The sequence below is a fragment of the Trypanosoma cruzi genome, genomic scaffold (assembly GCF_000209065.1).
Source record: "Trypanosoma cruzi strain CL Brener 1047053516537 genomic scaffold, whole genome shotgun sequence".
Lineage (NCBI taxonomy): Eukaryota > Euglenozoa > Kinetoplastea > Trypanosomatida > Trypanosomatidae > Trypanosoma > Trypanosoma cruzi.
Window position 1 is genome coordinate 100,719 of NW_001849406.1, and position 11,246 is coordinate 111,964.

Here is an 11,246-nt window from a genome sequence, read left to right on the forward strand (position 1 = left end):
TTTAAGGGATGGACGACGAATAATTTCTATTGGGGAAACAGTGCGCTCCGTGTGACCGCATGGACTGAGGTGCCGCGTCATGGATGGATGAGGATCCGCTTCCGCGCTTGGCTCTTTGGGTGATTGCTCGCTTGGTGTGCGTTGTGTTTGTTGGCTGCGGGCTGTGGCCGCATCCCGTTGGCAGTGGGATTGAGCTGGAGGCGGTGGTGGCGGTGTGTCGCTTCTTTTCTTCTCCATTGGTGGATGACTGTTGGCGGTGTGTGCGTTTGTTTTGTGGAGGGCCGAATCCTCTCACCCGCGGACTGACGGCACTGCGATGGATGTGTGTGTGAGGGCTGGTGTGGAGTTGCCAGCCAGGGTGAGGCCCTTGGCGATGCTTTTCTCCGCCTGTCGTCTGTTCCTTCCGTGTGTGTTGTGCTGCTTCTTGCTTTTCCCCTAACCCTTTTCTCCTGTGTTCCTGCGTGGAGTGGCCGCATGCTCACGGGACATGTTGACTGTGAGTGCCTCTTGACGGCATCCATTCATTTCTCTCCGCCTGTCTGTCTGTCTTCCGCTGTTGTGTGTGGTGTGTTGCACCGCGTGAGGGCTGGCCCGCACACACCGAGGGCCCGCCGTGACTTGCCGTGTTGCTGCTCTTTTCTGTGGGCGATGGTCCTCCGTGCCGTTCCTTCCGGATTGTCTCGTGCCCCACTCTTTGCGTGGGTGCTCTGCTCTGCTCTCCTCCCCACTGACCTTTCTGGTGTATTGCCGCTGCTGCTGCTGTGCTCTCCACTTCTTGAACACAGACACGCTAGGAAAGGAAGGAAACGAACGCTAATCGCTACTGTGAAACTCGAAGGCTCTGAAAGGACCAACAGCACACACCGCCCACACACATATTTATATGCTCTCACGTTTTGCTGCAGTGAAGGCACCCCGCACACACAACCGTCGCCGCGTGACCGGATCCAGCGGAAGGAGGAGGGAAGGAGAGAGAGTGAGCACGAGAGGCCCAACATGTCCCGGCATCTTACTTCCACGGCGCTTTTTTTCATCGTGACGATGTGCTGTGGATGTGGAGCTGCTAACGCAGAGGGCAGCAGTCAGGGGACGTGCGAATGCCACAACCGGTTGACATTTATGTGCCGATGAAGACGCAGGTGGAACCAAAAAAGTGGTTCTGGCAAACGTGGAATGAGGGATTCATTCGCTGCGCCTTCTCTTGTCCGTGCTGGTGGAGTGACGATTGCATTTGCTGAAGGTCACACCGAGTATAAAGGTTCCCACTATAGATTGAATGTGCGTCCCTCTGATATTGTGGCGGGGTACATCAACGCCGCGGAGACGTGGCCGTTAATTGCCGCCGAGAACAACAAGGATAAATGGATGGTACGCACACTGTTTAGAACAGTGAGTTAAGAGGATCTTTTTGGTGTTGCGTGCAACCCCACAGCGATTGCATAGGACAATAAAGTGCTTCTACTTGTGGGGAGCTACAATATGTGAAAAAATGATGGTCGCTAGAATACGGTTGGCTGGGATATTCAACTTGTTGAGGGTGATGCCACGCACTATAATGACGGCGTGCAAAGTACATCGATCGACTGGGTCGAACCCAAGTCACCTTCACGGCAGATTCCCCAAAGGATTAAAAGCAACCTGTCGGATCTTGAGGGTGGCGGTAGTTGAAACATTGTGATGGAGGGTGGCACACTTGTGTTTACCCTGAGGGCGAAGAATGGGGAAAATCGATCCTTCTCCAGAATCACTTATTCGACGGCAATACCTGTGTGTTCCCAGAGGGCATTTATCCTGCGGCATGCTTTAACCCCCACATCACCGAATGGCAGGGATCACTTCTCATGATTGTTGATTGCGAGAATGGCCAGAGTTTGTTTGATTCGCATGACATGGGGGCAATGCGGACGGAGGCTATTGGGACACTCCCAGGCGTGTGGACCAAGTCAAAATTGGGAGTCTTTCGGGAAGGCAATTTGCCTATGGAAGCCCCTATCACCGCGAACATTGAGGGAGTGAAGGTGATGCTGTACACTTGGAAAAGGTGCTTTTCGGGGGAGAAAAAGGAAAATGTGTTCCATCTTTGGGTCATGGACCATAACCGCACGTTTTCTGTTGGACCCCTTGCCATGGATAATAACTTGGAACTTTTCCACGCCCTGCTGTACTCGGATGGTGCGTTGCACATTTTACAGGATGGGATTATTAAAGCAAGCAACACCATTTCGCTTGTCTTACTAACAGAGGGGCTACAGATGATCAATTACGTCTTGAAGAGTTGGGCACAGCTGGATTCCTCCTTCTCTGAGTTGTACACACCCACGGCGGGTCTGGTTGGTTTCCTTTCCAACGCATTGTCCGGTGGTGACACGTGGATCGACGATTACCTTTGCGTGAATGCAATTGTGACGAAGAATGCAATGAAGGCCAAAGATGGGTTTGAATTCACGGGGCCTTGGGTCCGGGGCAATATGGCCCGTGAGCAGCCGGGAGCATAATGGGCCGCACAACTTTGTAAGCTGTGATTTCACTATTGTGGCGACGGTGATGATCCAAAATTTTTCGAAGTTTAGCCCTTCTCTACCGGGTGCGGGTCTGGATGCACCCGTCAGCACGAACTTCATTGGGCTGTCGCACGACGCGGACGGTAGGTGGGAGGCAGTGTTTTACGGAATAAAAACAGCATCGGGCAGCACTTGGGAGCCGGGGAAAAAATACCAGGTGGCGCTCATGCTGCAGGACGGCCACAGGGGATTTGTGTACGTGAGTGCTGAGCTTGTGGGGAGCTATGCGACGATACGAACACCTGAGATGCGGGGACTGGAGTCTCATGCTTCTAAATTGGGGGCGACGAGGGAGACAGCGGCAGCAGTGCGACGGTGGCGAGCTTCTTTCTGTACAACTGCCCACTGGGTGACGATGAACTAAAAATGGTCAAGAAGAGCGAAGGCTCCGTGCGTGGGGGCGTGTTGCGGGTACTGCTGCTGGGTTGTGCGGCTTTGCGGCCCTCTACGGGGCGTAACGCGGCGGGACCCCTGCCTCCAGTGGGAGCAAAATGTACCTCTCCACGCATTTTCTGGAATAATTGACTTTTTGCTTGGACGTACCTTTTATTTTATATATTTTATTTTTGGTTTGAATATCCCTTTTCCGCCTGTGCAATTCTTTATTTAAAAGCATGCTCTCCCTCCCGGGACCGCACCGCGAGGTATTTGTTTTTGCTTTATTCTATATGCTTGTTTTTTATATAGTGGAATATTTTGAGATTGGCGGGATTTCTTTAATGTTTCCGTCGGCCGACGACACGTGCAGTCGGTATTGAGCTCCACGACGATGGTGCGGTGAAGAAGGGATTTAAGATGTGCAGCAACAAACTGAATGTCCCAATGAAATGTTGGTGTTGTGAGGACACCAGGAGGTTGAACGGCTGACTCAAATATAGTTTTATTTTTGCAGGAAGAATATACACGTGTTTCTTTTTGTTTTTCTGCATCACCGTGTTATTATTATTATTTTTTTGTGAGCGTGAAAAACTTCTTCAAGGGGACTGTTTTTAGCGTTTTATTTTTTCTTTTTTTTAAAGTTTTTATTTTTTGTTTCTGCAAGCGTATTGTGAGTTGCCACATGTTGGGCTGCCGTGCCTTCTTGAGCTTCGGCTGCCTTCTTTCTTTTCTCGTTGTCTGTCCTGCACCTCCGCTGCGGTTTTTTTTTGTTTTTTCCACGTGCGTGGCTCTTTTTTTTTCTTTGCGTGTCTGCAGACACACAGCCGCACGGCGTGCATGTTGCAGTGCAGCTTGATGCTTCTCGTGCACTCGGTGCTGGCAGCTGCTGCATTCCGCGGAAATGAAAAAGAAAGATGCACTGAGAGTGCGCCGTGGCTCTCATCTTCTGTGGAAATGCTGCACGGCGTGTGGCGGTATTGCTCTGAAATGCCGAACCATCACGCACGAGGACATGACACGGAGTGGAAGACTTCTTCTTTGTTTCTGCTACTGTGGGTGTGGGTGCGGCCGCGTCGGACTTGTCGGCACGATGGCCGCAGCGTGTGGCTGTCGCTCTGTTCTCTTGGGAAATATGCTACGACGCTTTCACGTGTGTGTTGTTTCGGGGGAAATGTGCTGGCGGCTGTGCGATTGCCGAATGGAGGGAGAGGAGCGGGAGGGAAGTGCGTGAGCGCCGCGGTCAGGAGTCGCGCTGGGTGTCTTGCCGCGGAGGGCATTGCCCACCCAACGCAGCACTGCTCCTGTCGGGCATCTTCTATCACACTGCAGCATCGTTATCGACGCCACCAGCACGCAGCGAGGCAGCGGAAGCCGCCACCGCCACGAGTGCGTCCCTTCCGGACGCGTCTGCTGTTACGTTCCGAGGGGGCACACCGTGTGGCACAGTGGCGTGTCCAAAACCTCATCGCGGAGTCCGCACACGACACCGGGAACTGGCCGCGGAATGTTTGCGTCAAATGGGACACCGCGGTGGAGTCCCTCCCTCCCTCCAGGTGGACGGACGCCTGATTTTCTTCTCGTTCCCACTCAGGCGGATGGCTGCGCGATGACACCACAACAAGGCAGTTGCTTTTACCATGGCGGGGCAACATCTGCAGGGTTACGCATTGGGAATATGAATGACGGATGCAATGGGAAAAGGAGCGTCATGGTTCTTTTGTGCCGTGCGAATTGCGGGGATTTTAGATAAAAAATATATACATATATATTCCCTGTGAGAGATTACCATGATGCATCACTGTTGTGGCATGTATGATTTGGAGTTCTGCGTGTGACTGCACCGAATTTTTTTTTCACTTGTGTGTGTGTCAGGGGTGATATGTCCACGTCCTCTTCCAGAGTGTGTGCGGTGACGGCGGTGCCACAGGGGTGCGGGACCGTGGCGAGCGGTATGCGTGGACGAACCCTCCGTGCGCACCACGTTGTTGTTGTTTGCTCTCACCAACACTGTGCTGGGTGGATGACATTCACTCGCCGTCGTTGCGGTGGTGCCTGTGCATTTGGCTTTTATCGAATACTGTGTGGATGACTCTTTTGGTGTGGATGAGTCTCTTGTTTTGGCTGCGAGTCATTTCTGTGATTATTTTCTTTTTTATTCTTCTCTCTTTTGTTGGTCAGTATTCAGCTTTAACTTAATCCAACCGATAAAACAAGGAGAAACAATGTCTGGAAATCAAGCGTCTGCCGTGCCGCAGGGAGATGATCAGAGGAGAGCGAGGCCGGAGTCTGAGGATGTTACAGATCAACCCGCCGCGACTCGCAGAAGAGTGGAGGAGGCGCGGCAACCGCAGTGGACCATGAGCAGCAGCGTAAAGGACATCCTGCTGGAGGGAAGCACTCTCAGGACCGACATGAAGCTGAACGATTTCCTTCGGAGCAATTTGGGCGGCAGGGGCGTTGTGGACACCAATGAGAACGTCGCTATGGAGATGTTTGTGTTGAGACCCACGATGTTTATTAACGACAGTGAAATATTGGGCTTAATAACGGCATCGCCGTCGTACCAAGAGCTGGAAAGAGAGATGAAAAGAGAGCTGGAGAAAAGGAAAATACTATTGGAGGCTATTAATAAGCTTCAACACGAGGGTGTGCACTTTCTCGAGCAATGGAGGTACTATCAAGGAAAGGCTACACTCACTCCACTTGTATGTGAAAAACTAAACGGGGTTTTCGCTCAGGTACAGAGAGAAAAACGTGAGGCAAATGAAAGAGCGATGCTTGAGGCAGCGAAGGTTCTTGAAGCTGAGATGCTGGAGGGATGCTACGAGTCTGTGTACAATGCGAGGTGGCATCATGTGGTGGAGGTTCCTGACGACACCGGAATGGGAATGGAGGTGAAGGAGGGGGAACCACCGCAGTCATGGACGTACAAGAAAGTTGGCGAAACTTTCGAAAAGAATGACGCTGTACAGCAATTCAGCCCACCGCGTCCCAGGCTGATGGTGCTTACCTCGGAAAAGGCATGGCCATACTCATGGGTGGGGAATAGACGCATTCGTGACTGCTATGTGAACTGTGAGGTGGATCGAGTGTGGCAGATCGTCAAGGGCGAGCTAACCAAATGGTTCAGCTTTCGCGGTTGGATCGACTTTGAGCCTAATCGGCATCTCTTGATTGGGACGCCCGGGATCGGGAAGTCGATGGGTGCCGGCTCGTACCTCCTCTACCAGCTACTGCACTGCGATGTCGAGAAACTCCAAGTGGTTGTATACGTTATTGCGGATGAAGCATTTTTGTTTGACAAGACCGCCCATACGGTGACACAGTACCATACTGATGAAATGTCGAGGAGTGTTATCCCGAGTTTGAGGAAGCGTGGGATGAAAGGGTATGTTATCTACGACGTGGCAAAGGATGGTCGTAAACCGTCGGTTTTTCTTGTTCCTTCCGAATGGGGCATGATTGTACTGACATCACCAAACGAGAATAACTTTAAGCAATGGAAGAAGGATAAGAGAGTGGTGCCAATCGTAATTGATTGCCCTCACAGGATTGATTTGAAGGCAATGTGCTTTTGGATGAAGCACATTCAGCCCACGGAGGAACAAACGAGGGAACAATTGGAGGAACAAACGGAGGAACAAGCGATGAACCCAGCGCAATACTGGGAAAAGGTGGAGAAGCGCGTGGATGAAGTGGGTCCGATCCCACGTTGTATCTTCAATGTGTTAGAATATAATACTCACGTGCCCGCGATTGACAAAGCTATAGAAAATATTAACGCTTCTAATGCTACGGATTACATGGGTGTGGGAAGCGATAAAATTTGGATTGCTGAAGATGTTTCCCACAAAATCGTGAAAGTTCTCCGAATGCGAGCAGTGTCTGAAATCGAAGTAGGTTACAACGCACCGGTCTCCCGTTCGGCCATGATTAAGATAACTCATCATCTAACAAATATGACGCCGCCGGTTGATATTTTAAATCTGTTGCTGCGTAGCTTCGGTTATTTGGTGTGGGCGAAATTAGAGCAATCAGGCACGGCCACGTTTATGAATCCGCATGCCGTGGATATAATACAAAGAAACCTCACTGAGCTACATCCAGGAGGGCGAAGTCGGTCGCGGTTTTCGGTATTGAGCGACAACCCTCGAGGTCACCCCACCCGCAGTGAAATATTACAAGAACTGCGTGGCAACCCTGCCAGGATGGATTTGAAGTACGGGGTATTGTACGAACCGATTGTCAGAAACTTTCCGCTGGTGGATGCCCTTTTCTTCACGGAGTCACCGCGGAGGACGCTGGTTGGGCTGCAGACGACTACAGCAAATGCACACCACACCCAAACCAGCACTGTGAGGCTGTTTAAGGAGCGTATGGCGGAATACTTTAATGGTTGGGAGGAATTTGCCCGAGACTTGTCGTGGGAGATTATTTATGCACAGCACGCAGACAGCACGCCCATACGTGGCTGGCAGAGATGTGATGATTCGGCGAATTTAACAGAAGCTGAGAATCGTGAAATAGCGGCGTTCTGGGAGGAAAAGGTACACCAGTATCAAGTGACAGTAGCAGCCGAAATGTTATTGCAAAACAGGCCACCTGAAGTCAGTGATAACTAAAGAAATGGGGAAAACGAATTGGGAAAGGGGAAATTTTTATTTCTGGTAAAAAATATTGTGAGGTATATATATTTTTGGATAATTGTCTGTGTGTATACGTTGCGGTGCACCAGCACCAGGCAGCAGCACCGCACAGAAGTGTTAATAATGTTCAACGCGAGTGATAATAGCAGTGGCAGAAGAAATTAAGTGAGGAAAGAAATTTATATTTCTGGTGAAAAACAATATTTTGAGTTGTTTAATACATGTGGATGTTTGTTTTTTTATACGACACCGGTGCATCATCCCCTTTGGGAGTGAGGCACACAGATTCCAAAAAATTACAACACGATATTCCTTCACAACGACAGAAAAACAAATCAGGGATGCCAGGGACATTTTAATTAATAGGAGCTTGTGAAAAGAATGATCACGGGAGAGCTGGCTAACTTAATTAATGAATGTACATCCTGATAAATGAATGCATTCTTTATGATACTTTTCTACCGTATGAATCTTTTTGGGAAGAACGCGACTTTGTAGGGGCAGGGAGCCGATAGAGGCCGGATAATATTTTAATTTTATTTTTACAGACACACAGCCAGGTAAGCTTAAGGAAATGACTTTGGTTCCCTACACACCCTCCGAGTGGTGTGATATTGGCGCCCGTCTCTGGGACATGGTGTGCCAATGTGGCGAGACCCAGGTGCAGTTGACGTTTATTAATGGTAACCAGCCGTCGGATGAGACGTTAACTGTGGCCGCATCATCCACAGGCTTATGCTTGCTCCATGGACCTGTATCTAAAGCTTGGCAGGATTCTACTCTTATTGGACATATTGCGAATCTACGGGCGCCTCAGATCCCTAATTTTGAGACACACGTGCTCCTGCCCGCTATGGGGGCAGCCCGGGAGTTGGGGCACCAACAGGGGCTCATCACTGCTGAAGGGGAGCGCCTAAATTTTGATTACGCTAACGCCGTCGCGGACGTGCAGAATCGAAATGCTCAGATTAACTCGCAGTTTCAGGAGGCGCAAATTAACCTATTGGTAAGGGAATCCAATATCGCCGGGGCCGGCAACCAGGTCCTAGAACTACGACAGCAGTTGGAGGCCGATCGCGCCCAATTACGGGAGCGCGAATTCAACTTGGGAGTCCTCAATGCTCAACTCCCTGAACGGGAGGCACGCCTTAACGCACTACAAACCGCGCGGGATGCGGAGACGGCGGAGCGGGACGAGTCCCCCGCTACTCGACACGTTGCCAACGATGGCGTAACTACAATATCGCATCAAACGGGTATCTTGATGGCTGGAGGCGTGCCTAGCAGCGCGGCCCGACACAGTTCGGCGGCCTACAGACTCTCTCACGGCAATGTTGGGAGACCACATTTCCACCCCTCCACGCCGTTGCCTTCCCGCACTTCTCCCCTGGGCACCCGATTAACTATGGAAGAGGACCGCAGTTTCTGCGCATTTGACGTCACCAGGTAGCCCACGCGTACATGGAATGAGGGCGCCTCCGGAGTCATTATCGATCTCCGGTGTGCATACCAATGCTGGCAACAGGAGGACGAGCAGGTTAAACTTGCCTTTGACATTTTGGTCGAGTGGATCGGCGCGGTGGAATGCCTGCAGGATCCCACCGATCGCTTCATGAATTTGGGGAGGTCCCTACTGAATACATTCCGGATGCAGCTCACGATTGCATCCGATCCCGGCATCCGACTTTCCAAATTGCGCGCCCGTCTTTTCAACGCTGTTCACCAGACGGACGCTTATGCGAGGGCGACCCAGCTTTTCGTCGATCGGCGAGAAACCCAACGCACTGTGCGATGCCAACGTTGTCATATCTTTGGACAAGAGGCATCTACATGCAATGTGCGCCCCAGAGGGAATTACTCACAATACAGGCGCCCATCAAAAAACGGCAGAGGGGCTGCCGCACGCCGCTCATGAATGCTGGCGACGGCGGCCCCATCCAACCCGCCACCTCCCACCAATCCTCACAGACAGCGCACCGCGCCGCCGATGCTCCACCCGATCTTTCAAATTGCCCGACGCAATCGTTGAGAAGGGCAACGGAGCTTTGTGCCAACGACGCTCGACTGTGGTACGACGAATTACCGACATCCCCGCTTTGGGCCAGTTATATGAGGAAAGCGAACGAGGTGGCTCGAGAGATGTGGGCGCCGTCAACGTGGGAGCAGAGAATGTCCCTAGCGGGGCAATTCACGACTTTTTGCCGCACGCACGAACAGCCGATAAACGAGGAGAGCTGTGCGGCCTTTTTGATGGCAATCGAAGTCGCGCCATCGACCCGACTGCAGTACGCCAGGATGCTGCGGTCCATGTTGGAAATGGATCGAACTCCGCTGGATATTGTGATTCTGGGGTTACAAAAAATTGCGGCGCGATCGGAGACGAAGCAAGCGCGCCCCTTGACAAAGGAAGAGATGAATCAAGTAATCCGCAGCCGGACCGATTGGAAGGAACGTGTTGTCTTACGACTCGCGTGGATAACGGCGAGGCTTTGGTTGGGGATTGCGGCCTTGACAGCCAAAAATTTCACACTGGAGGCGGACGGGACCTTAATTTTGGATTGGTCCGTCGCGCCGAAGACGGCGAAAGCGGATCCCCACCGCGCCTTGCGGTTCGTGAGGATACGAGGGCAGGACGCTTTCGACATTATAAAGTTATGCAGGACACTTCAAGAGAAGGAAAAGCTCACGAATCTGACGACTGCCCAAGTCGAACGAGCTCTGGCTCCTTGGGATGCCACGGCGCATTTCATAAAACGGGGAGCGTTGAGACACGCTGCTCAAATCGTGGAGACGTACAATTTTTACCCACACGTGATCTCGCAGTTGGCGAAGCACGTCGACCCGTTCGACCTTCCCCCAGAATACTGTTCGATATTTGTGGAGGTACACCACAATGCTGACCCAGGTGTCGTCGCTGGTCGCATTGATGTGAAGGGAGAAACGGCGGAAGGGCAAGAACCCTGGCTAAGAGCAGAGGAGCGTTTTTTCCATGATTTTAATCACAATCAGGCCGCTACAATAACGAGACGCGCGACAAGGACGCGTCTGGCCACTCCACAAGATGAACGAACCATCCAGCTACAGCAAGTCAACGTGCCCGTATTGAATCTAGAGTGGATTAAAAGCCGGTTGAACCCGGCCACCTTGGAGAGGCTCATGCAAGTATGGGGACTCGTGGGGCGGTCCCCTTTTCCCTCCGTCTTCCTCCGGCAAAGCGCGCGAAGGCTCACGGAGGATTCCAACCGCTGACGCGAGATTGTTAAGAAAAGCAGGAATAATCGAGGACGCTTCGTCCACAATAACAGGCGGATGGATAATACCTTTCTCAGTTGTGGAGGAGAAAACCACCGGTTTACGACGACGATGGATCGCGTGACCACGCGACAAGAACAGAGACGACCCTTATGAGGCGAATGTTCCTCTTTTACATATTTCTCATTATTTGCCGCCTGTGATGGCTGAGGCCGCTTCCCGCCTGGATGTAAAGGCATCCTTTTTTCAAGTCCCTTTACCGCGGGAGACTCGGCATCTCTTTCGATGCCGCGTGGAGGACGGCACGCTGGTGGAGCTCACACGGCTCCCAGTGGGATACAAGGCCGGCCCAGAAATTCTCCAGATTATTATTACTTCAGCAATTGCGGTGGTGACGACGGTGGTTCAC

At 51.7% G+C, this 11,246-nt stretch overlaps 1 protein-coding gene and 1 pseudogene across 1 annotated transcript, besides 8 other annotated features; both read left to right on the top strand.

Moving 5' to 3' along the window:
* Positions 1 to 5,387: part of a sequence feature (areas not merged during assembly with more than two copies in the genome that could not be assigned to a particular haplotype) that runs on past the window's edge.
* Tc00.1047053506443.130 lies at positions 884 to 3,019 on the top strand (annotated as a pseudogene).
* Positions 3,106 to 3,129: a sequence feature (AT_rich).
* Positions 3,557 to 3,592: a sequence feature (AT_rich).
* Tc00.1047053506443.150 (retrotransposon hot spot (RHS) protein, putative) lies at positions 5,162 to 7,561 on the top strand (the record flags this gene model as incomplete). The annotated part of the gene is made up of 1 exon (XM_810468.1): positions 5,162 to 7,561. The coding sequence occupies one exon, from the start codon at positions 5,162 to 5,164 to the stop codon at positions 7,559 to 7,561; it is 2,400 nt and encodes a 799-aa protein (XP_815561.1).
* Positions 5,388 to 5,749: a sequence feature (areas merged during assembly that could not be assigned to a particular haplotype. This can correspond to areas where the two haplotypes were merged or to regions with more than two copies in the genome that were merged during assembly.).
* Positions 5,750 to 11,246: part of a sequence feature (areas not merged during assembly with more than two copies in the genome that could not be assigned to a particular haplotype) that runs on past the window's edge.
* Positions 7,950 to 8,128: a mobile genetic element.
* Positions 7,950 to 11,246: part of a mobile genetic element that runs on past the window's edge.
* Positions 8,108 to 8,130: a sequence feature (AT_rich).